Source organism: Furipterus horrens, unplaced genomic scaffold (assembly GCF_987537825.1).
Source record: "Furipterus horrens unplaced genomic scaffold, mFurHor1.1.pri manual_scaffold_10, whole genome shotgun sequence".
NCBI classification, from domain to species: Eukaryota; Metazoa; Chordata; class Mammalia; order Chiroptera; family Furipteridae; genus Furipterus; species Furipterus horrens.
In genome coordinates, this window is record NW_028327180.1 from 37770439 (window position 1) to 37795744 (window position 25306).

Sequence of the window (25306 nt, forward strand, 5' to 3'; positions counted from 1 at the left end):
TGTAGCTCAGTTTTAGTGTCATCCCATACTCCAAAATGTTGGGGATTTGATTCCTGGTCAGGGCACACACCTAGGTGGCGGGTTCAACCCTCGATTGGGGTGCATATGCTTAAAAAAAAATAAAGAATCCTGAACAGCCCTGGCTCTCCCATCACCCAAGAGCCAAAGCAACACACAAATGGGGTGAATTCAGGGACCTGGGCACACACATTTCCAGGGACCGGCAAATGGCGCCCAGTGGGCAATGGCTGCTCTGCTCTTTCCATGGTAGCTTCTCAGACATTCATCCTCTCACAGAACTTGGCTGATGGCTTCAAGGGATTGAAAGAATGTCAGGCCCCAACCATTCACACTGCCCAGGGCTCTTGGTCTGCAGGGGAACACTGCAGGGAGCAGGGTCCAGGGCCAGCCTGGGGACCAGAGCTGGCTTTCCTGCTCCCCCATTGGGGCAAGTCCTAGCCACGGGAACAATGACCTCCACAGAGTATGTGGAGCCACATCTGGTACCAGGAACACCACTGGACCCCATAACATCTAAAATCCATACAAACATTTATTGTCCCTGCCTGGGGGTGAGGGAGAGGGGGTTGGGGCATTGGGAGGGACTGTGGGCCTTGACAGACAACTCCCAGGTGAGAGCAGGGCTCCAATGGGAAGTGTACAGATGCCAGAGCCCCCGGAACATCTGGAAGGCCAGGCCCTGGGGGCTGGGGGAGGGGCTGGCTCGGTTCCCAGAGGTCAAGGAGTTAGGGGGTGCAGCTGGGGAAGACCAGTTCCCTCCCAACTGGACCCAGGCCAGGCTGGACTCCTGGGTCCTGGTGGCTGTGGAGGCACCAGCTGACTGCTCCCACCCCGCGCAACCCCCATTCCTCCCAGGAGGGAAGGCAAGCACCAGGGTCTTGCTTCTCCGGGTGGGGGAAGACAACTATGCAAGTCATCAGGTTTAAATTAAAGTAACAATACAAAATAAAAAAGATAACCCCTGTCCAAACAAACCTGTGACAAGCCCACCTAGCCCACTGGACACTGGCAGGTGAGGAGGGGGGAGCAGGTGGTCAGCCTACAAAGGTCACTGCTGGGGACAAAAGCAGAGCCTGGCTGGTATGCCAGGCGCATGGTCCCAGCCTCTGCTGTCAGCAGCAGCAGTTTCCAAATGACAGCAGTCTGGGGCGGAGGCAGGGAGGGAGTAAGGGGCCACACAGGGGCTGGGGCTCCAGGTAGGACTTGAGCTGGGTCTTGGGTGCCACGTGGCTCCTCCTGTGCTCTCCGTTTCCATGTCTTGGTGATGTGGACAGGATTAGCTCTCAAGATTTATTGCACTGTTTTGAAAGAAGCCTGGGGCTAGAGGACAGGCCAGGGCAGCAGGAGGCAGGAAGGGGGAGGGCAGGTGGGCAGGCGGCGGTCACCGCTTGGTCTTGGCGTCTTCTCGAATCTTCCAGATCACCAGGTGCATGCAGGCACTGGCATCCTCACTGGAGCTGTGCCCATCCACTGTGGAGCAGGTGGAGGGTCAGAGTGAGTCAGCCCTGCGCCCCACCCTGCCTCCGCCAAGCCCCGATCCTGTGCCAACCGCCACATCATTCACCATTATCCTGGATGATCTGTCTGAGGTAGTCAGCCATGAGATTCCGAAGGGAGCGCTTGTAAGGGAGGCCTAGGCGATGTGGGAAGAGCACAGATGTGTCCACCACGGTGCTGTGGATGACCTGTGGGAACAGCCAGCCAGTCAAGGTAGGGTCAAGGGCAGGACCTCAAAGGCACCCAGGGCCCTGGCTGATGTAGCTTAAGGGATTGAGCACTGGCCTGCGAACCAAAGGATTGCTGGTTCAATTCCCAGTCAGGGCACATACCTGGATTGCAGGCCAGGTCCCCATTTGGGGGCACACAAGAGGCAACCACACATTGATGTATCTCTTCCTCTCTTTCTCCCTCCCTTCCCCTCTCTAAAAATAAATAAATAAAATCTTTAAAAGAAATAAAAGGCACCCAGGGCTTGGAAGGATTCCAGAGCAGTGTGCCTGGTCACTGACCCACAGCCCCACCCGCCCTCTGAGGATAGAGCCTGGGAAGCCAAGATACCTTCAAGGCCAGCAGGTCGCTCTCTAGGCTGTGTCCAATGAGGATGGTATTGGCATTGAACATGCTCAGAAGGACAGCCTGTACATCCCGAAGTGAGATGTTTGTGTCAGCAAGGTCAGCCTCAGTCACTCCCGAAAACCTAGGGCAGGCAAGGCAGGGGCTTTAAAGTGGCTGGAAGGGCACCAGGGGTCCCCAGCACATGAGCTGGGTTGTGGTCAGGGAGACTGGACACTGGTGGGACGTGGGGGGTGGGGATGGGGGGTGGAGTTCCCACCCTGGGATCCCAGGTCCTTCAGGGTCAGGATATACCTTGTGTTGTAGTCAACAATTTCGTTGTCCGGCTTGACAAAGGTGTCATAAACTACCTGCATGTCAGTGTCCACCACTGTGACACGTGTCAGCTCCAGGCCATATGTGGTATAGGACTGCAGGCCAAGAGGATGCAACTCAGACACATCCCACAGCCAGCCTGCCTTCCTTCCGAGGCACCAATGACCAGACGCCCCCAGCCCAGTGCTCATGACAAGGCTGCCCCTGATTCCTGAGCTCTGCAGCAGGTGCTGACCCCAGGCCAGAGAACATCCGGGGTCTGTCTAGAGGTCAGAGTAGGCATGAACCAGGTGCCCTTTCCCAAAGCCTGTATTATACGCAGGAAGTCTGCACAGCATCTGAGTGCAGAGGGGACCCTGAATAAATACGGCTGTGTCCAGAGCATGTGGTGTGTGCTGGGGATCAGGTGAGAGCATCTACTTGGTAACTAGAGCCCTTTCTGAGCAGATGCTGGCAAGGCTGTGAATGAGCCTAGGAGCTATAGACATAGCGTGATCCACAGGGAGGCGGACCCAACTGTTTTTTTACAGTCTTCATCCACTCTTTTTATCCTAAAACCCACATTGGCCCAAAGCTTCAGGCAGAGGAGCTGGGACAACTCCACAGAGCAGCATGGCCCTTGCAGCCTACAAGGGCCATGAGTCCTCAGCAAGTGTCAGCCAGATGACTCACCATTTCACAGTCAAGGGCATAGATTCCGGGGTGAGCATCTTCTGGAAGCTCTTTATCAAAGGTCTTCATGAACCCTTCAAGGTTTTCCTTGCGGCCATCCTGCACATGTTGCTGATGGTGGGGAGGGGAAAGTGAGGGTGGGAGGCTCAGAGGATGGGGAGGGGACCTCAGGAAAAGCCAACAAGGCTGAGTTCACAGGACCAGACTGAACTCCCCTTTTGGAAACAGATGAACCAAAGGACAGGAAGAGGGCAGCTGAGGGTAGTCTGCTCCAATCAGGACAGAGTAGGAGATTCTCACATGAGGTAGTATCAAGCAGGGCCCAGGAGACCTACCTTGGCGACCTGGCAGCCAGTGGACCCAATGGTGGCTGAGCAGCACATGTACTGAGTCTCCCAGCCACCAGCCGCTGCAAGGAAGACAGGGGTCAGTGGCAGTGTTCTCATGTCTCCTGCAGGTAGTTGCTGACACCCACTTTGTCTAGGCCGGCAGGGACTTCCCAGGAGTGAGGACCCCAGCTCTGGGTTGAAGGGTGGTCCCTGTGAGGCCAGGGATTCCAGCCCTATTTCTGGGGGACACCAGGCCCTACAGGGAAGAGTGGTTTTGGGATAGGTGCAGCCCCCTGACCCTGCACAGGCCCTTCCCCAGACTGTCAGTGAGGACATGTGCAGGTACGGGTTCCCTTGGGGCCTGAAGGGGACACGGCATCCCAGGGAACCCTGTGTGTGCCCCCAAGAGGTGGGTCAGCAGATAGCCACGGGCACTTCAGGAAACCAATGCATTCCTGTAGGTGAGAACCTGGCCACATTGGCCATTAAGTGAAACCAGCAGCTGCAGGTCAGGACAAACCCATTGTTCCCAAACTCCCACGTATTTTTAACAAGTGCTTATGAACTTAAGAAGGGCCAGTGGGGGTGACAAGGTTGTGAGGAGGCCTTCCTTTATCTATGTCTAAATGCTGTAACAGAAGGTCTTTACTTTTGTCATAAAGCACAACAAAGAAACAGAAAATTAAAAAGGGGCTGGGGAGGGCCTGGAGCAGGGGCCAGGCCAGGGCCTCACCGCGGTTCCTGCGGAGCCGCCCCCAGTGGTAGTAACACTCTTCCTCACGCACACACCGGCCTGAGGGGGACACGAGGTACTCGGAGCCACAACGGCAGCAGACCCTGCAGGAGGCTGTGGGGCGCACACAGGGAGACAGCAAGAAAGGCGAGGAGTCAGGCCAGCCTCTATGGCCTGAACCTCTCTGCACTTGCTCTTCCCTCTACCCAGATGGCCTTCCCTGTGCAACCTAATAGGAGCACAGTGGCAAGAGACAACTCACAATCTCTGGGCAGCTTCTCCTCAGAGGTGAAGATGACAGCACCCCCTGGCCTTTTGGGGTGTGGGAAGGGGTAGCCATTCTCCTTGAGCTGATCCTCGGTGAGCAGGTAGTCTTTGAGGCGGTCATACAGAGCAGCCCCTGCAGATGACCAGGACAGAAGATCAGCCCCACAGTGAGGCTAGGGATGGCCAAGGGGTAGGCAGAGGGTGGAAGGGAGAGATAGGGGTGGGGGAAGGGCACTATGCCCCAGGCTCTGGAGGAGCCAGACTCACCTTTCAGATCCTCCACACGGGGGCTGCTTGGGCGGCTGAGCGAGAAGCTGGTCTTGGCGGCCAACTTGCCCCCCAGCACCACCTCATGGGACACAACTCTCCGGCCACTGGTTTCTGGAAGGAAGAGGGGAAGGGTAAACTAGGCTCAGAATCCCTCACCCCTCCCAAGTGCTCCCCACTTCCTTGGCGCCTCGTTTCCAGGACAGCCTCATCACCAGCCTGAGTCAGGGGAGGCCCGACCTCATGTGACCCTGGGCAAATTGCCCCACCCCCACATTAACTCAGGTAGCCCGTTTTCCCTTCATCTCCCCCTGGGCGGGGATTTTCACCCTTGTAGGGAAAGAATTTAACATGAGATATAATGGCCTACTGGAGCAGGAGAAGTGGATGGAGGGGGCCCAGCTGAGAACAGGACAGGGAAGCGCCTGCTGATGGCTTAATGCGCCCTCAAGAGGCACCATAAACGTCTTCCTAGGTTAATGCACAGAGCAGGCAGGGCGAGCTTTGAAGAGGCAGCCCCATTAGCAGGCTGGCGGCCCCTTGCTGGAGAGACCCGGGTCTCAGAGAAGGAGAGTGGTTAAAAGCAGGAAGAGGCTGTTCTGAGGACATGGGGCCAATGCCAGCTTAGACAGAGCCCTACAGCCAGGGGCCTTTTGTCTGAGAATCTTACCACTCAGAGCAGCAGAAAGGCTGCCAAGAGGGTCCCAGCCGCTCTGTGGGAAGTGTGGACCCATATCTTCTAGATGCAACACCCAGGCTGCCCCCACCCTGCCCGACTTACTGAGACCAGGTACAGTGCTGGGGACCAGGCCCCGCAGCTTCTTGAGGGTGTTTACAGCTACGTTCAGGTAGATGTTCTTGCTGGGGCTGCGGTCATAGGCCACCTTCTCCTCATTCAGTGCCTAAGGATGACATGCCATTCATCCCTGGACATCCCGACAGATGGTCCCAGCTCTTCTGCCCAGGACGTGGCCCTGCAACCCCCAGCCAGCTGGCCACCACTTCCCAGTGTCACCCACCTTCTCTATGGCTTCCTGGTTAGAGGAGCAGAACTTGAGACACTCCTCAATAAACAGGTTGAGATATCGTTGGCGGATGACGGTGGGGACTTTGCCCCCAAACTCCTTTGGGATAATGGGCTTCTTTAAACTCTGGAGGGGATATAGAAACAGTGGAAGGTGGCAGGCCCCTGCCTGGTCCTCTGACGCACTTCTTGGAATCCTCTCTACACAGGGTGAAACCTGCTGGAAACTGGGTCTTAGTGACCACAGGGGTCACCATAGGCTGGCTGATGCCAAGAGATGACCACACCAGTATTGACAAGAGGGGGAAGGCTCATGTTACTCTGTGCTCTCTCTGCTCAATGTTTCTGTGAACCAAAACTACTCTAAATAGTGAAAGGCAATGAATTAAAGAGAAAACAAGGGAACAGGAAGATGGAAAAGCAAGCCTGTGATGCTGGGTGCATCGTGAGCAGGGTGCATCGTGAGCAGGGTGCCTTGACTCCCACAGGAAGGGGCAATTACCTGTAAAGATGGGCTGTGTGCCACACGCTTGGGGGTGATGGTGCTGGTGGTCTTGGAAGCCATGCCTGACAGCGTGCGCGTCTTCAAGGGCTGGCTGCCCACCTCAAGGCCATTGGGAGGCTGGCTGCTGCTGGCTCCGAGGGTCCTCTTGGCACCTGTGGAAATTGGCAAGGGACAGGCAATGTGAGCACAGGAAGACAGTGCACCCATCACTGAGCTGCAGAGCACTAGGCAGCTGCGGTCATTCAGCATCAGTAGGACGTGTATCTCGGAGCACAGGGGGAAGGACAAGTGGTGGAAAAACAGGCTATGGAAGGACATTAGGCTCTATCTGCTTTTGGACAAGTCCACCGAGAAAGGGGACACAAAAATGGAGCTGCGAAATCCAGCAGTGTGGTCCGGCAAATGGCTGGGGGCACGGGGAGCCTCTGCCACATGTTCTGGCCCCTGACTCCAAAGCATTGACGTCTGAGAGAGGAAAGGCTCTGGTTCCTGGACTGAGGACCAGAGGGTCTGGGACGTCCCAGCCTGGTCATTGTGACCCAGCTGGCCTGCCCACACTGCCTCTGTGGTCTCCTCTCTCTTTGGTGAGGTCACAAACCAGACAGTTTCCTGTCCCCACGGAGGAGGGTTAGGGTTAGAGTTATCTGCAAGGGCTCCGAGTGGGCCAGGGAAGGTGCATCTCCAAGTGTATGTGCACAGGGGACCTCTGACCAGCTCTGAGCCTGGGCTCGGCCCTGATGAAGGGACAGGAGCAGGTGAGGAGACCGATGCATGGAAGGGTGGGCACAGGCCCCTGGTTCCTGGGAGTCCTATGCCAGGGTTGGTTGACCTTGTAGGTCCCATGGGAAGGAAGGGAGGAGCATGCACTTTTCAGATTTGAGACTCATGCAGACGCAGAATTTCCTGCAATGCAAGTGCATAGCACTGGGCGGGTCTCCCGAAACCCCAGGAGAGCCAGGAATACTGGCTGCCTCAGTGGTGACTGGATGGCTAAGTGCAAAAGGTGCAGGTTTATGAAACTTTACACATCTCAGGTGCAATCTCCCTTCTCTGGGCTAAACCACTGCTAAAACCCCACAACCATGCCTGTCACTCTTGAAGTTCTAACTCAGGTGCTGTGGGGAGTGCGCTCAGAGTCTGGACATACCAGGGAAAACCAGGGGAGGGCTGTGGACGCCTGTACCTGCAAAACTACCACATGGAACCTGACCACCCACTCAGCTGGCTACTCAAGGGGGTTTTTAAACCAGCAGGAAGGGCATCCCAGAGTGGGGCAGACCCTTGGGCTGGGGAGGCCGAGCCTGCATCTGAAAAGGTTCCCAGCTGACTCTAGCAATCTGGCCTGGCACATTTCCTCAGCTCCCGGTACCACCACGTAGAGACACTCCCACTGAGTGTGCAGCTCCACTTTCAGAAAAGGCCCAGTGGGGAAAAGTGACCCTCAGAGCCACATGAGGAGCAAATACACCCCTCAGCCCTCTCCCAGATTAGCTGGCTCAGTTTAATTAGGGCCTGGGACCCTGGGTTATATCCCCAGGCCAGCACCACCTCCTCCCCGCCCCCAGCACCACCATCTGGAGCCCAGTGCCCACACTCAGACCAATCCCCGCCAGGCCACCAGCCTCCAATACCCCAGGAACCTGGGGGAGGCAGGGACACAAAGACCAGGCAGGGACAGAGAGGGAGAGCCATAAGGTGACCTCTAGGTCAGGCCCTTAGAGGGGGGCGGGAGGCCAGTGCTGAAAGAGGCTTGGGTTTAGCAGACAAGACACCCCTCAAGTCTCCACAGCCAGCCCCCACTGCCAACACCAAGGCCAGGAGAGGCCCAGAGCCACAGGCACCATGCCAGGCTTGCCCTAGCCTCCTGCTAACAGTTAGGGAGAATCCCTCCAATTTTACAGACAAACACACTGAAGCCAGGCAGGGGCCTCCTCAAGGCGACCACTGCAGGTACGCTGGGTGCCTCACCTCCCAAGACCACCCTGGGACTCACCTGCAGCCAGGCAGGGGTTGGGGACGTGGGCGATTCTCCTCTTCTCACCAGGAACTGCAATGTGAATGGAGGACGGCTTTGCAGGTGGTCGCTGGGCAGCCTGGATCCAGCTGGCTGACTCCCTCTGTGCCTGCTGAGCCCGCCGGTAGCACACTTCCTGGGCGGTGGGAAGCCGGGTAGCAGGCAGCGGGCCTCTCCTCATGGGTTCTGGCTGAATGATGAGAAATTCCAGGACCCAGCTGTATGGGGGAGGCACACAGAGCAGGCCACCGGAGGCAAGTAGGGCCACTGGTAGGGAGGCAGGGGCTCCAGGGTTGGGGCTGGGCAGGATGCACTCAGCTCCACCTTCAGAGCTTCCAGATATCCTGGTGGAAACCAGCTCAGCACTATGGCCCTCAAGCTCACGTTGTCCCACTTGTCCCAGGTACCAGTGTGGCTCTGCTCTCCTGGCTTCTGGCATCTAAGAGCCCAGGCTGTGCCTTCAGTCCTGATATAGGCAAGGGGCGGGCAAAAATCCCTGCCCCTGATTAGACTGACATGTTGATCCAATCCCACTTGATCTAATCTTTTCTTGACTGGCTTCTAGAATCCCAGGCCTCCCTCAGGACTGAACCAACAGGAGGGAGCTCCAAGTACAGAATGCAGGGCCCATCCTCTGCCCAGCCCTCCTTGTGCCAGATCACTGACCACTCCACAGTGATCTGACAGCCATGCCTGTCCCTGCGCCACAGGGGAGGAAGCCAAGGCTCAGGGAGGTCTGGCCACTTGCCCAAGATTACACAGCGCAGCTCAGAGCAAGGCAGAGACCGGGCAGTGTGACCCTGTGGGAGGGATCCCCTGCATCACACTCTCCCTGCTCTGGGACCTGCTTCCCCCAGCATGGAGCACAACTCAGGCTGGATGTGGGCCCCAGGCACTTTTCTGCCAGGACATAGGGAATGTTGGACCAAGTCTAACACAGGAACCCATCCACCTTGTTTGTAGACAGGAGATCCTTTCTCTCCTGCCAGCTTCCATCCAGGACCCCAAAGCAGACCCTTACCTCCTTGCCTTGCTTGGAGAGATGAGAGATCCTCCTCTTTTGCCCAGGGAATAGAGTGGTCAGACCCAATTGTTCCTTGTTCTCTACCTTCTCTTCTTTAGGAGGCTGGAACACACGTTAAACCCTCAGTAAGGCTCCTTCCCCTGGTCTCACTACCCAAACCTACACAGTCAGCCTGGGAATTAAGGATGGGTGGGAACAGGGTGGAAAGGGCAGCTACATATGACCTGCGGGTCCTCACCTCCACCCAGGAGGCACTCCCAGCCCTACTTTACAGGTAAGGAAACAGACTCAGTGCCTCCTAGCCATGGACCAACGTGCTGACTCAGTCCTGAGCCCATTTTCCGTGCCTCGCTGGGGATGAACTCTGCAGATGTGCCCAGCCCTTCAGGGGCCAACTGCCTCCTGCTCCCCTCCCTCATCTGCCCACCTGCCTACCTGCCTGCCCACCTTCCCCAGGGAAAGGCTCAGAAACGTGGGAACCAAGGGGATGAAATCAGATGGCAACGCCTCCAAGGGCTGTGAATGGGACGGTGCTAACAAGGAGTCCAGGGTCAGACACTGAGACTGCACACAGAAGATACAGGTTTCTGAGATTTCTGGGGTTTCTGTGCAAGGACTGACATATCCTGCTGTTTAAAGCAAGCTCCCTCTGGTGGCTAATATGGGGACATGGGACAAGGAGACCCAGACAGATTGGGGCTGGCAAAGGTTTGGGAGAAAAGCCTGAGGCAGGACGGAAAAGGGGCTGAACCAGGTAGGGGAGGCAGAGGGGGAGGGGAGAGGGAAGGGAAAAGAGGAGAGATGGGAGAATAGGGGTCAGAGAAGAGGGAGACAAGAGATAGAGGGGAGGAGAGAAAAGGTAATGGAAGAAAGGGGAGGGAATGGAGAGGGACTGGAGAGGGAATGGAAGGAGGAGAGGGGCTGGGGGAGGGGAAGAGAAACTCTGAAGAAGGAGTTGGGGGTTTAGGGTACCCAATATCCCATTGCCTGACACTCTTAGAAGCTGCCACAGGAGCCCCATCAGGTAGGCCAGAACCCCGCCAGTGGGCCATAAGCCAGTGTTCTCTTTCCGGACTGGGTGCAGGGGGGCAGCAAGCAGCCACCATGGATTCCTGAATTTTGGACGAGTTAAGAGGCTGTCACCATCTTGGCACTGACATTCCAATCATAGGGAGACCCTGGGGACAGAGCACCCAGCAGCCTTCCTGATCCCAACCCAGACTCTCACCTGCCGAGCCAACCGGCCCCTGTCCTCCGTCTTGACACAGGTGGATTCGTTGAAAATGCGCAAGCACTCCTCCATGGGGTCAGAGTCAAAGTCGACCTCCTTCTCCAGGGCAGAGTAGTCCACATCTGTGCCTGCCCCCGGGGAGGAGGAGGAAGAGGAGGAGGAGGAGGGAGAGGTGGCAGCAGCCGAAGGGCAAGGCAAGGGGTGTGGGGAGGCCTTGAGGCGCTTGTGCGGCCCCCGCGTGGCCAAGAGGCCCAGGCTAGAGTCTGAGTCAGAGTCTGAGCTGGAGCTGAGGCAGGGGAGGGCAGGGGGACGTAGTCCAGGTGTCATGGGCCCTGGGTCCTCATCCTCACTCTCATCCCCAAAGAGATCTGCATGGCTCAGGGTCCGCCTCTGCATTTTAGGGGCGATCTGGGAGGTGCCCTCGTCCAGCGAGTGGGCCTTCCGCTCCACCAGCTTCCCAGGTGGGGTCTTCCCACCCATCTTGTCCGGCAGCTGGGGGGCATCCCCACAAGTGGGGCTGGGGCTTGGCTGTGGCAGCAGTTGGTCATTCTGGCCTTTCCCTGAACTGGCCACTGAGGTTGCCAGAGTTGGCTTTTTCTTGGTCCCTTGGGGTCGCTCTGCCCTGTGCTGGACACTGTTGGCCTGTGAGCTCTTCTTGTTTGCACATGGCTTCACAGCTGGCCTCCTCTGCTCTCCGTTCTTATCCCTGTCTGCTTTCCGGATACTATCCTTTGGGCCAGGGACTGGCAGCACCTCACTTTTCTTCTTCTTGGGTCTTCCTTTCTTGGGGCCGCTGCACTCTTGAGAGGCCTTGGCTGGAGGGGAACCAGGCTTCACCAGGCATGCCCCACCAAGGCCTTTGGGAGGCTGCCTGAGGTCCCCCACATCGTACTGCACAGCCATTTCCTTGGTCTCCCGAAGGCAACCCTCCTCAGGTTCCTGGCCCTCCTTGGAGCCCAACTTACTGGGGCCCTTGCTCTCTGCTCCTGCCTGGGCCCTCGGGGGACTGGCAGTGGCGGGCTTGTCCCCCAGAACTGTGGAGGCATCATCATCTGAGTCAGAAAACCTGGCATCACAGCCACCGAAGGGGTCACAGGGCTTCTTTAGTGCAGGTGTGTAGGGCTCACTGCTGCCACGGGAGCCCCGGGGCCGCTTGGGGGCCCGGTCATCCTTGGAGCTGGCCCTGCTGAGCAGCCGAGCAGAGAAGTTGGACAGTGGGTCATACTCCAGGTCAGTGGATGGTTTGGAATCGTCTACCACATACTTGCTGCTGGAGACTGGGCGGCTGTACCGCCGAGGTTGGCTCATGGCCTTGGGGATGTACTCCAAGGTACTGCTGCCCCCTCCGCCATGGCCCTGAGCTGGGTCCAGAGAGGCTAGCAAGTACTTGCTGCCCAGTTCAGCAGGAGTAGCCAGTGGGGTGGGCTGGTAGCTGGCATTGGGGCTTAGCAGGCCTCGGCCACCAGGGTTGTAATCAAAGGACAATGGAAAGGAATCCTCATCCAGGCTGGTGGTAGGGCCGTGGGGAGCCAGAGCAGGAACCTCGGCAGAGACATGTTCACGGGCTGTCTCCAGGAGCTCCTGGTACCGCCGCTGCTCTATCTCCACCTCGGAGCGCACGGCCTCAATGGCCTGGTTGACCAGCTCCAGTTCCAGGATGTCTGAGTGGGGCTCGTCCCCTCTGCCCAGGACACCATTCTCCCTCTGTGCAGGGAGCTTGGGCAGCTCAGGGTTGTACGGATCATAACCAAGCCCTGGAATGGTGAGAGGGAGGAAACAGCAGTGAGCAGGCAGGCCTGTGAAGTAGCAGCCACACGAGCCAGCAACCAGCAACTATTGCCTTGACCCAGAGAATCTAGAACCTAGAACCTTCCAGAACCTAGAAGGAGCCAGGCCTCCAGCAGACCCCCACCAAGGCTTGGTGGGCACAGCAAGGATTCCAAAGAGCCCCTCCATGCAGGGATCTGCAGAGGCTGATAGGTGGGGTGAGGGGTTATAGGACTTCAGCCCCAGAGGCAGCCACAAGGTCAAGAGAGGTGTGGTCCCTGGGATAACTGGAAGGGTTAGAAACCTGACAGATAAGACCATAAGATCCAGAAGCCAGGATGGGATGGTGGTGGGATTCCCGCTGGGCATGCCTACACCAAAGCCACTCCATACTACCTCCTGCATTGGAGAGTTGGGAGGATGCCACAGGAGGCCTGACACCCAGGCAGGTTGAAGGGCACAGAGGTGCTCAACAGGGTGGAATGGGAGTGTGTTCAGATCTCCCCAGCTCAGGTCTGAGGGTGAAAGGGGAGCAGATACAGCCCACTTGGCAGGGTCTGAGGGGCGCAGAGCTCTGTTCCACACATCCACCTTCAGGAAAGTCCTGTGCCTGTACAAGAAAATGGAAACCACTGAAGCAGCACTGTGGACAAAGGACACCCACACACTCTTAACAGAAAACAAGAGGCAGAAGGCAATCTATGGGGTGATGCCTGGGTGTAAAAAAGGAAAAAGCACATGCTAGAGGTCAGCACAGCCCCAGTGCCACCAGTGTTGGCACGAACCTCAAGAACTCACGGACAAAGGTGCAGACATCTTCAATGAAATATGAACAAATAATGCACGACACTTCAAGAAAGGAGTAATGTATATATTCAAATGTTAATACAGTATTCCCTCACTTATCGCAGGTATTACGTTCTAGACACCCCCCCGAGTAGAAACCTTACATTTATTCTACTCTCTTAAGTATAGCTGAATAAATATTATTCATAAATATTCCAGTTTAAAGTGTTCATCACTAGAAATTCTACTGGATGTAATTCTGCAACATCTCTAAAGAAAAGGCCAACAGAGTTGATGCCCTGTGGTTGGAGAGTGACAGCTGATTCTCTCAGAGCCTCTAGGAGCCAGCCCTGTCCAAACCTGGACTTAGTCTGTGAGGTCGATGTGGAAATCTGGCCCCCAGGACTATCAGAGAATCAATCTGTGCTGTTGGAAGGTCCCCAGGGTATGGTGACTTGCCATAGCAGCCCCAGGAAACTCATGCAACTTCATTTAGGGAGAAGCCCACTTGGCTGGCTGTCCATAGGTGACAAGCTCTGCAGGGGACAGCAGCTGGGCCTGGGTTGCCTTCAGGGAGGAGATGACGGAGGCAGAGGTTCACTGTAGATGTGCAATCTGGCTTTTAAATTGGATCCTATTTTTGAAATCATATTTGGAAAGGAAGAAAGATGCATATATCTATGCTTCAGAACACAAAGGACATGCCAGGGCTGAGGGCAGGAGATAGGAGGGAAAATGACACAAGGCTGGGCGCCAGCAGCAAAACAAATCCCAGGAGCTCTCCTTTTGGGGTGTTCACACTGGGAGCAGCCACTCATGCCCCGCCACGTCACAGCTGAGGATGCTGGGGCGTGAGGACCCTGGGTCAAGACTTACAGCCCCTGTGCCCCCAGTGAGGGACAAGGTGAAGGGACCACTCTGAGGGAAAGCTAAAGACCCCAGCAGTGGGGTCAAGGCCACCCTCCCAGCCCAGGCCCTGACCCAAGATGAGTCCCAGACACCAATGGCAGACCTACCCCAGCCCAGCACCCACCTACATGAACAGAGAGGAGCCAATGCCCCTTCCCTCCCCCAAGTCCTGGCTGTAAGCAGAGTGGAGGTACCCAGGCCAAGGCCACCAGCCACAAGCTGGGGTCATTTACACAGACGAATCTGTGGGGTTGTGCTGGTCTCTGGTGGAGAGGTGCGGCAAGGTCTCCAGTCCAGCCCAACCCACCTCACTCCCTTCTTCAGTTAAGATGACTCCTGTCCCATCCTGCCCTCCTTGTGGGGAATGGGAGCACAGGCCCACTGGTGGGAAGGCCCTCCCCCACGATAGGTTGGTAGGACCAATGGATGGGGGGTGAGGACCCATGCAAAGCCCACAAAGAGCCAAAGGCAAATCAGCATGGGGGTGTCAGCCCTTCTCCAAGTTCAGGAAGTCAGAGTGCAGAGCACGGGGATTTTCAGGCACTTTGGATTTGAACCAAAAGGGTTTTCCCCTAGAAGCCTGTGCTTTGGAAGCCAGGTGGAGGAGGCACTGTGCCCTGGAAGGGAGGAGGAGAGTAGAAGCCCTGCAAAGTTCTTGAGGGCACCTGGCCTCTCTGCTCTGGTGGACCAAGAGGCTCTAGATAGGTCTGGGAGCTTCCAGCACACAGCTGCCAGTTTTGCTGTAGCTCTGAGGGCCAGAGTTCAGCCCCTGACACAGGTACCCCCCTGAGCCACACCAGGGTTATCTGAGGAACATGAATACAGGACATACATCTAGCCCCCTGCCCCACCTGCCTCAGAGGGCCAGGTCCTTTAGGGGACCTGTCAGAACTAGACCAGCTCCCAAGAAAATGTTTCACAAGCTGTCTGGCGCTTTGGGGACAGTCAGAAGGCAATTTGACAGGTGACCCTTGAGATCAGGAAGGGCCCCAGGTATCTTGGAAGGAGTCCTTCAATTATTGGGGATTAATGTGGATGGAAGAGAACAGTGCTCCTTTGAGGGTTCACACTGGTAAGCACACCTCTAGTAAACAAGATTAATTGGGCTGTTTTTTGGAAAAGGAAGCTGTCTTGGGATGGCTGGAAGAGACCCTCAGAGACCCAGCCAAGGGAGTTACACTCTAAGAAGTCACACTCCCAGGCCTGGTTCCTGCCCCCTACTCCAGAGTGAAAGAGGGGCCTGCTGCTGCCCAGCTCCAGGGACACCCATGAGGTGAAAGGCCTGCCTGGCAGTCATTTGAGGCACATCCCTTGGGAAGGCCCCTCACCAGGTCAGGGAGGGGGAAAGATGGAGAGGCCTCTTCCAAGCCCCTAGCTTGCCTTCCCCTGGTCATTCCTGCTTGACTGTGCACTCAGCACCACACACCCACCAGGACCTGGCCTGGCTGCAGGAGAGAAGCTCCCCCAGTGATCTCATCCCCCCTCAGACTCTGATCATCAGTTTCTGGGACAGGTCTAGCACAGCAGAGACCAGGCCTCTTCCCCCAGCTTCTGGGGCCATGGGACATTGGATGGGAAACCTGTACAGGCCAAGGAATGAGCTGGGGGAAGAACATCATCAACCCCCAACAGGCTGACCCACAAACAAGACAAGTATAGGCATTCCCCAGTCCTGGAAGCCACTTCTAACCTCTCCAGATCTTTCCTCTGCCAAAAAACCCTTCCCCAGCCTTGGCTGATGTGGCCCAGTTGGTTGGGTGTCATCCTGCAAACCGAAGGGTCACTGGTTCAATTCAGGGTCGGGGCACATGCCCAGGTTGTGGGTTGGGTCCCCAGTTGGGGCGCATACTGAGATGCAACCAATTGATGTGTCTCTTGCCCTCTCTTCTCCCTCCCTTCCACTCTCTCTAAAATAAAATTTTTTAATAAAGCACCCTTCCCCATTCTGGCCCTGTCCAGATCTCTGCTCCTCCCTGTACCTTCTACTCCACCACACCCTCTGTTCCAGAAACCACAGGCACCCTTCCCTAACCGCTGCATGTGGAATCAATGACGAGACATCGAGTGTAAAGAACCCACTTGGGGAAGACATGACCCCAGTCTCTACCTTCTAAATGCCCGACCACCTCCCACCCCTTTTCTTCCTGGTCTGCCCAAGGAATGAAGATAAGCGTGGGACTGCATAGGGATCCCCCAGCTTTGTACCTGATAAGCCTCAGCAGGGACTCCTCCAACCCAGGTGGCAGTCATAGCCTGCTGATCACTGGGGACACCAGGAGAAGACATACTCCCTGCTGCACAGGAGATAAGGGGGGCACAAGGACTAGTCAAGGGCCAGACTCACCCTGGGAGGCAGAGGCCTTGAGGTGGAGCCAGGAGATCAAGGACATTCCCTAAGGCTACAGTGGTGGAACAATGCGCAGGGAGGCTGAGGGCTCAACTTCCGAGAGCTCCATACTTGGGGCTTTTCTGGGAAGTGGGATCTGGCAGACAGCACCCCTGAAGGCTACCTTCAATGGAAGGCAGAGTAGCCCCCCAGCTCTGGCCACCACTTCTCCCTAGGCCCAGTCTCTCTGCTCCTAAGGGCCTCCCCCACCCCTACTGCTGGACATTGGGGCGCCCCACCAGACAGGCCAGAAGCCTGAAGCCTAGGGGTGAAGGCACCTGGCCACTCACTTATTCTGTACAAGAGGGGAGTCCCACACTGGCCAAGGCAGCCCAAACACTTGGGGAGGGAACATCAAGACCACAAGAATTGCTCCCAGGTGTACATGATGGATATTTGAGACATGTCCTTGCTGAGGCTGGCTGCACCTGAAGGAGCAGGTCTGGGGTTCTCCTCCCCACCCAGCAGGGTCCACACCTGCCTCTGGGGCTGGTGACGACGCTGGAGGACCTGTGATACTCGTTTGAGGCTCAGACCCCAAGAGCCTCCTCTTGTGCCCCTCCTTGCAAACAGTGCAAGGCCAGGCCTCAGTGCAGGTGGCACCACATAGCCAGTTCCAAAGAAAGGAAATGGGCCCCAGCCAGACCTGGGGCTACCACCAAGCCCATTCTCTCTGTGCCCCCAGAGTCACCCTGGCATCAGTAATTACACTGGCTGTCAGACCACTCTGCTCCCAAATCCAGATCCTGGGGAAGGTACCCTTGAAATGCCCACTGCCTGAGTCTGAGCAGCCTGAATTGTAACCACAACAGGCTATGCTTCAAAATGTGCAGAAATATACAGACACTATAAACACTGAGGGAAAGAACCAGAGGAGTGGGCTGCAAGGGTAAAGACAGGCACCCTGGGGTGGGGTGAAAGGCAGCCTTTTCTCCTTTGCACCTGTCCGTCCTCACAGTCCATGACAGCATAATTCATCTCAGTGGGCCCAATAGAGAAAGCTTCAAAATAGAGCGCTCCCACTATTTCTGGTCCCAGTATATCTCTGACTCTACAAACACGTGGGTTTTATTTCCAGTGGGTGACTCTGGGGTCACCTTTTCCACGACACAGGTCCCCAGGAGTGCCCCGCACCCAGCACAGAGACCTAGCAGCTTGAAGCACCTTTGGATGTTCCAAGTGAAATCAGGTGAAGGCGCACCCCAGCCAGGGAAGAGTAAGGGCTGCATTCCTACAGGCAGTCCCAGGATGTGGGGCCAAGGCGAGGGAGGAGCCAGCTTCATTCCCTAAGAAAAGAGTCCACACACAGGGATTACACATGAGCACACTGGCTTTTATTATTTGACTCTGCAGGCAGGTGCTGGGGAGGGGGTGACGGAGGGCTGGCTTCTGAAACAGTGCCCACACCCCTGCTCTGTGAGGGCCCTCTGGGCCACAATCCCAGAGAAGGGGTCTCCGGTCTCTCCATACAAGTGAATGTGATATGTGACTGTCAAGTAGATGGGGATGAATCTGGCCTGTAGGACATATAGGGAACAAGCATCACTAGGATGTGCCTGGAATGGATATTCTCCAGTGCCCTCTGGACATGCCCTTCCCGACACCTTCCAGGCCCTGACTTCTCCATCCAGCAGTTCAACATGCTGACCCCCTGGCTCCTCTTTGCACCAGAGCTGGTTAGTACAAATGTCTGCAAAGGTCTCAAAGGTCTGTGGGATGAGTGAGTGAAAGGTGAGTAGTGAATGAAATACTGACCAAGAGTCATAGGCCCCTCAATGCCTGGAGCACTTCCAGTCCCGAGGACACTCGGTGGTGATCAGAAGAGATAGTCCCTTCAGGACAGACAGCTCCCAGCAGCCACAGAGCAAAGTTAAATGGCTCTGAGTCCACCAATCTCCCGTCTTTGGCGCGGACTAGCTGTATGTACTGCAGGGGCACTCCCAGGGCCTGTGCTAGAAAAGGACAAGTTACAAGTCAGTGTGACAAAGGGGAATCCTGCCAGGACTGCTGAGGGTGGCAATGATGCTTGGGGACAGCCTCTCCGAACCACAGAGCATGAGAACATCCCTGGCCTTTCAGTGCCCTGCTCAGAATCCACCCAACCTGCTTCCAACACCAGATAAAACTCCTACTCAACCTTCAAAGCCCAGATCAGTAACCACATGCATGGGGACACTCACCTGACTTCCCTACAACCCCATGTGACAACCGCGCTCTCTAGACCCCAGCTCCTATCTGTGATGCTGGACACACCGCCTTTGCTTCTAGAGCCCTCCTGCCTGGTCCACAGATATGTACTGAATTCACACAGACCTGGAAGAGCCCTTTTGGAGGGCCCCAGGGCCAGCTCCTGATTTCACAGATGACACAAAGGCCTGGGTGTACCTGCATGTGCAGGTTCAGGCCAAGGCCATAGCTTGTGAAATGGCCAAGTTGCACCCTCAAGAGCACCCGTCCTGTTCTCCTCCAGCAAACTAAAGCACCAAGCAAGAGAGCAGTTCCTCCATGAATGCTTCTCGGCCTTCAATCCTGCCTGCCACCCACTTATCTCTGCCAACATCTGCCAACAGCGATTCCACATAGCCGCCCCCAGAAAACCCAGTGCTCAGAGGAAGCCACAGAACCGATCACCCCAAAACTGCCAGCACACATCCCTGCTCCCTCAAACAGCACAGGCTGACCACTGCAGGGACTCACGGGGACCTGGCCATCATGAAGGAAGAGGACAGTGGCTAGGAGACATCTCTGTGAATCTCCGTCTAAGTCGGTCCGGACTGGCCCAGACCAGCCCCTCCTTCTGCACTTTTTATTTCCTTCTGTGTTCCACTCCTGTGGTGAATCAGGTCACACCAGCCAGACACCACCTGTTGCACACATGCAGCTTAAAGAATAACAAACCCAACTCCTGGGCACCCACTGCTGGGCTCCCACTGCTCAGCTTAAAAACCATGTGTTGGAAATTATTTTGTAAAGGGGATTCTGGGGGTGGGAGATGGGGATGGAGGAAGATGGAAAAGCAGGAAGAAGGGTTTCTGCAGCTCAGCAGCATCAGACTGAAGAGAGGAGGCAGCACTGATGTTTGTTGAGATCTAGTTTGCAGAAGAGATAACTGAGGCAAATAACACTGACCAGTGGGAGGCCAGGCTGCCCCTTCCCTTCCTGGGCCATCTCTTTGCACAATAGAAAGTTAAGGCAAAATGCCTTAACTTGGGGCTTCACTCCATCACCAGGGCACCCCACCTCTTCTATTGGAGCCCCTGGGGAAAAAAAAGAACCCCATCTATGGTTATTTGTTTTTGAGACAGAGGAAAGGAGAAACATTGATTTGTTGTTCCACTTATTTATGCATTCATTGATTGATTCTTGTATGTGCACCCTGACGGGAGTTCAAACCCACCTTGGCATATTGGGACGATGGTCCAACCAACTGAGCCACCCCACCACGGCCCCAACCCAGGTTTTTGGGCTGCTGTGTCTCTAGCCTCTGGGCCTGAGGAGCTAAGGGAGGCAGTACTTTTCAGGGTCTGTCATCCCCATAGGCCTCGGGAAACTTGCCCATCCCATTCCCAAATACAAAACCGGCCAGTGCTGGGACACTGATCGCATTGGTACCACTGACATTGGAGCCTGGTAAATCTGTGTGTGTAGGGGAAGGGGCAATCCTGGGCACTGTGGGGTGTTGGGCAGCATCCCTGGCCCCTACCCACTCAATGCCAGAAGCACTACCAGTGGTGACAACCAGAGATGCGCTCAGACATTGCTCATCGTCCCCTGGGTTCAGGTGAGAAATTGCTGCACAGGTAACATGTAAAACCTGCATGACACATCCATGTCCCTCTTAGTGCAGCCCCCTTCCCTAGCTCCTCCATGCATCCCACCCACACTCACCACCCACTTCCAGCCAGCCTAAGCCTAGGCTGTAGGCCACCTGTCAAGGCCTGGATCCAGAGACTCACTGCTCTACTCACTGATGCTAAGCAAAGAATCCTAAAATACTCAATCCTGGATCTGGGCGAGAGGCAGGTTTTTTCAGCTTCCAGGCTGTCTGGAGGGGTCGCCCAGTGGGGAAACCACAGACCAGGGATGGCCTCTTGCTTCACTGGGGACTATAGGGCCTCAGAAAACAGCATCCAACTTAATCAGTGTGGCAGGATCACAACTTTGGTGAAAACACACAAAGCCTTTTGTTTTTAAGACTGGGAGGAAGGATAACAAGCTGGCAGATAGTGGACTCATACAAAACATTTTTCTTTTGGCTTTTTGGTACTCTCCAATGTTTTTTAAATGAATATTACTCTGAGTCCTGAAAAAAACTGATTTGAATGGAGGGGCCTGTGTGGGGTTGCCTGAACCACAATCTGAAACTCCAGTTCATTTTACCAATGATACAGCTAGTACTAGAAGTGAACTCTGCACTGGTGACATTTATAAAAAAGAGGTCTGCTTTGACAACCCACAGCACCTTTACTATAATCCCATCTACAGAAAAATCAAGAACAATAGAACCACCCATCCTGTGCATTAGTAAGGCTCCTCCTCTGGGAGGCCTTCAGCTTCAATCCCAGGAGCCTGGTGGCCGTGGCTCCCTGGAGGCCTAGGGCCACGCCTGAATATAAAACTTCCAGGTACGGACATAGAGGGGAGGCTTAAAAAAGCAAAGTGACCTCCGCAAGAAAAGAAACAACCTCTGACCAGAAGTTATTAACGTCTCAGTTCAAATCTCAAACCTACAAGAAGTCCTGCCAGATCCCTCGCAGATGTCACCAAACTCTGCCGTACAGTGACAAGACTATTAAAGTTCTCTGCTTAAGCCCAAGGCAAGGCATTCTTTGGAAGCCTATTCCCTTCCCGTCTCTGTCAAGTGAGTCTGGCACTCGGCTTGAAACACAGTAGGTGCTGCTAGGAAAGGTGCAGCTAAGGAGGTAAGAGCGGAAATAAACAAGGGCTGCCACAGCATTTGAGGTCCGGGGAAACGGCGGGAATAGTCCACCCTTTCCAGGAGCTCAGATGCGAACTAGGGAAGGAGTCCCGGGCCTGCCGGCCAGTGTCAGCCGCGCTCGCTTCCCGAGCCCCGTGCTCTGCCTCCGTTATCTCACTCCACCTTCGCGACATCCCTCGGAGAGGAAGTCCTCCTTTTTTAACATTTTACTCTAGTTGAAACAGAGGTCCCAAGACTTGAACCGGGCCCCGAGGTGGGTAGTCCCGTAGTCCCGGGTAGTCCCGTAGTCCCGGTCCCGGCTAAAGGGATGATGCCCGCGAGAGTGTGCGGAGGGGCTGGGCCGAGAACGAGGGTCGGGAAGCGCCGGCGGTGGAGTCCAGGCCTGGGCCGGGGAGCCTAGCCCGGGGCGGGCGAGCGGGCATTACCTGCTGCAGGGGACGCCGCTCCGCCGCCGCCGGGCGCGCCCGGGCCCCGGGCCCCGCGGTGCCGGAAGTGGCAGTAGGGCCGCCGGCAAGGACCCCCGGGCGCCCCAGACCAATAGGGGCAATCGATGGCCCGGAAGAAGCCTGTGGAGCGTAGCATGGTCCGTCCCACGGCGAGGCCCCGGCCCGGAGCCACCCAGGCCCCCGGTCCCTCACTGGCACCACGGTCGCCGCCGCCCGCGCCTCACAGACCCTGACGCCGCCATCTTACTCCGAGGCCCCAAGAGGTCCCCGGGACGCCTCCACAAGGCCCCGGGGAGCGGCTGTCCACAGCGCGCCCGACTAGAAACGTCTGATCTCGCGGGATCGAGGCCGGTCGCAAGTTCATGGGCCGGGACAGGCAGCCGCGAGAGATGGGGTGGAGTGTACACTGTCCTCCCTGAAGCCTTCGGGAGCCTCCCCGGTGCCGCCGCCCAACATTCAGCGGCGGCTGCAGCGCCATCTTGAGCCCAGGGCCCCTGCGGTGCCTGGGCTGTCCACAACACGCCTGACGAAAATAAAAAAAGCCCTTCAGGGCCCCGCTATGGCTCATTTGCGTTTAATTTGCGTTCATTAACATGTTCCTCTAGAGCGCCCTCCGCTGGACATGATGAGGACTGTACCTGAACCTAGCAACCCCAATGCCTGATTCAAGTTCTAAAACTTACCTCTGCCCTGATACACAATTGGCTCTCGGTGTTTAATTTCTCCCAGCTGGACTCGTGTCAGTAGTCTAATCCCAAAATCTACAGGAGTCCTGTTCTCATTTACTCATTTGTCCAGCAAATACTGAGCGCCTGCTCTATGCCAGCTGGCCTAGATGCTATGCTGAACCATATTTTATCTGTTCATCGGACAACAGATATTTGGGTTGTTTCCATCTTTGTCTATTGTGAATTGTGGGGCTATGAACACGTGTGTAGGTATATTAAGTTGAATGCCATTTTGTTTCAGTACTCATTTTTAAAATGATGTAAATTTCTTGCCCATGTTTAGAACTAGTGAGGTGAAATGAGGTCATCCCTGAACTCGCACTAGTTAAGTGCTCCATTCATGCTCACTGACCTTGGCCATTCATTCCACAAATGTTTATCAAGTATTTACTCCATGCTAAATACATGTGCTAGAAACATCAGCGAACAAAGACCCCCATTCTAGATGGGGAGACAGACAGACAATAGGGAATTTAGGAAATAAGTAAATGAGCTAGCATGATACAAGGCAGAAAGTTCTGGGGTGGGAGGAGTAGAGAAAGGTAGGACTGGAAAAAGGAGTTATCCACACAGTCCTATGGGGAAAGTGGGATTTGAGCAGTTCTGAAAAAGATAGAGGAGCCAAGCAAACATTTAAGGGAAGAGCATTCCAAGCGGAAGGCATAGCACATGCAAAGGCCCTGAGGCAGGTCTGTTTCTGGCATGTTGGAGGAACATTGTAGAGGCCTGTGTGGCTGAAGCATAGTGAGCAAGGGGAAAAGAGGGAGGTGAGGGCAGGAAGGAAAAGGGGCAGGAGGTGGACAGATGGTGCAGGGCCTTATGGGCCTCAAGAACTTGGGCTTTTATCCAGGGGTAGGTGAGAACCCTGGAGGGCTGTGGGCAGAGGGACAGAGCCTGACTCAGGTGCTCACAGGTCCCTTATGTTGGCTGCTGAGGGAGAACTGTCTTGGGTAGAGCAAGGGTAGGACCTGACTCAGAAGCTCACATGCTAACATGCACCCTCTGGTGGATGACATGGGAGGACAACTGTGGGGGTGAGGGTGGGAGCTGGGGACCACGGCAGAGGGGACTAAGCTGCTCTAAGTGGACGATAATGGGGCCTGCAGCCGGGTTTTGAAGGTACAGCTTCAAGGAGATTGCCAGATGGACTAGATATGGTGAGACAGGGTCAAGGTCAAGGGTAACTCCAAGGATTCTGGCCTGCACACCTGGAAAGACAGCTGTCAGTGACTGAAGGGGTGATGCAGAAGAGCAGCCAGGTGATGGGCTGGAAACATTGGGTCTCAGGTTAAAGATGAGGTCCAGGCTAACAATGGATCAAGGTGTGTCATCTGCACACAGGGAGACCTAAGCTGGGGGAAAGGTCAGAAGTCTGCATGCCAACAGAGCACCCAAGAGGCTGTTGGGAACATCTTTAAGCTGTTTCTGGGGCAAGTAGGAGTGTATCCAGAAAAGAATGAAGGGGCTGCGCATTCCAGGAACTCTGCCACAAAGCAACAGGGAAGACTGCCAGAGGAGGACAGGGGTCTGAGGAACAGTATCTGTGGCCTTGTGGGGCAGAATTCTACAGAAAGAAAACATGGGTGGAGCAGGAGCGAGGAAGGCCGTCCTTGAGTAAAGGTGAGAGCCCATGCTCAGGATGGGGATGACTGATGCCCACAAAGACATGATCGTGACAGAAGTTGGGTGGGAGCAGAGGGCCACCAGATGGCAGGGCCAAGGGATTCCTAGAAGCGGGCAAGCAGGAAAGCCCCCGAGAGGGTCTGTACTGGCCCAACAGCAGCTCCACCGGCCTTCATGGCTTTAGAGACTGCTGCAACCTGGAATGCCTTTTTCCTAAAAGGGGATTCAAAGCTCGCACCAGCTTCTCAATGCCCCCTAATCTTCTCTCTTTAAGGAGCCCCTCTCCTCCACCAGCCCTCCTCCCAATTGAGCATAGTGGCCAGAAGCACACAATACAGGAACCTGTTGGGGCACTAAAGTGAGAGGGGCTCCTATGAACAGCCCCAAGGGGCTTGGGCTCCTCCAGCCCTACCCCAGAGCACCATCTTTTGGTAGCCTGGTAACGAGGCAGGAAGGGGAGCAGTAGTCATCGCAGCCACATGAGGCGTGGGTGACACTGGATAGCAGCATGCATTGCTGCAGGGTGTTATTTTGTGTCCCAGCCATTGTGGACTTGCCAAGACCACACCACATCTCAGAATTCACTAGCCCTCTGCCTCAGTTTCTCCAAAAGGTTAGTGATCTTGGAACCACGCTGGCAAGTGGGACAGAGCCCACCAGCTGGTGGAAGCTGGCAGTGGGAAAAACCACAGGAGCACTGAGTTAAGTTTAAAAAAGGGTTTAATTAAATACAAGGATGAAGTCAGGCAGGGTAGGTGAGAGGGGCGCCACCCAAGAAAGCACAAGTCCCTAGGGACGCAATTCTCCCTCCCCTGCCCCCACCTCGAAAGGCCACAGCTACCATCAGCCCCTTGATGGAGGGGGGCATGGGTCTCTCCAGGCCCCTGGGATCCACAGTCCACCTGTGAATAGGCACCTGCCAGGTCTGAGACAACCAAAGAGACATCCATACAGACACAAAGGTGAGTGAATGGGGCCCATGCCCCTCTGCTCTCAGACTAAGGCATTTCACCACCTCTGGGAGAGGAAGGATTGAGGACAGATGGACCAGCCCTACAAGGATCTGCCTGTAGGCAAACCTGAAGAAAGACCCTCCTGAGCCAAGCTCCCAAATTACTTAACCCCCTGCCTCAGGCACCTGTCCCTGGATCCTGCCAGGCCAGGTCCAGGTCCAGGTCCAGGTCCAGGTCCAGAATGGTGCCTTTCAAACCCCCTAGCCCTGAACTGGGACACAAGGAAGGCTCTGG

The 25306-nt window shown here is 55.7% G+C and overlaps 1 protein-coding gene and 1 long non-coding RNA gene across 2 annotated transcripts; both read right to left on the reverse strand.

Moving 5' to 3' along the window:
- Positions 1 to 535: 535 nt before the first annotated feature.
- Positions 536 to 22213, reverse strand: REXO1 (RNA exonuclease 1 homolog). Its single transcript, XM_090289202.1, has 16 exons — positions 21688 to 22213; positions 10473 to 12229; positions 9242 to 9346; positions 8200 to 8410; positions 6204 to 6358; positions 5697 to 5828; positions 5459 to 5579; positions 4678 to 4791; positions 4406 to 4543; positions 4144 to 4257; positions 3417 to 3490; positions 3082 to 3192; positions 2389 to 2504; positions 2080 to 2218; positions 1586 to 1706; positions 536 to 1491 (listed from the first exon to the last, which is right to left on the reverse strand). Exons 1-16 carry the CDS (start codon positions 21842 to 21844, stop codon positions 1403 to 1405), a joined length of 3654 nt encoding a protein of 1217 aa, XP_090145328.1. The 5' UTR covers positions 21845 to 22213; the 3' UTR covers positions 536 to 1402.
- LOC149999598 (uncharacterized) lies at positions 17636 to 18878 on the reverse strand. The gene is made up of 2 exons (XR_016513492.1): positions 18079 to 18878; positions 17636 to 17840 (listed from the first exon to the last, which is right to left on the reverse strand). It is a non-coding gene; the product is annotated as an uncharacterized LOC149999598 (long non-coding RNA).
- Positions 22214 to 25306: the final 3093 nt, after the last annotated feature.

Excerpts from the sequence above, each read along its gene's own strand:
- REXO1 (XM_090289202.1), bottom strand. The coding sequence starts at position 21,844 with ATGCTACGCTCCACAGGCTTCTTCCGGGCCATCGATTGCCCCTATTGG. Across the intron at positions 8,411-9,241 it reads TCTCCAAGCAAGGCAAGGAG|CCAGAACCCATGAGGAGAGG; the intron begins GTAAGGGTCTGC and ends CTCATCATTCAG. Across the intron at positions 2,505-3,081 it reads ATGCCCTTGACTGTGAAATG|TCCTATACCACATATGGCCT; the intron begins GTGAGTCATCTG and ends CTTGGCCTGCAG.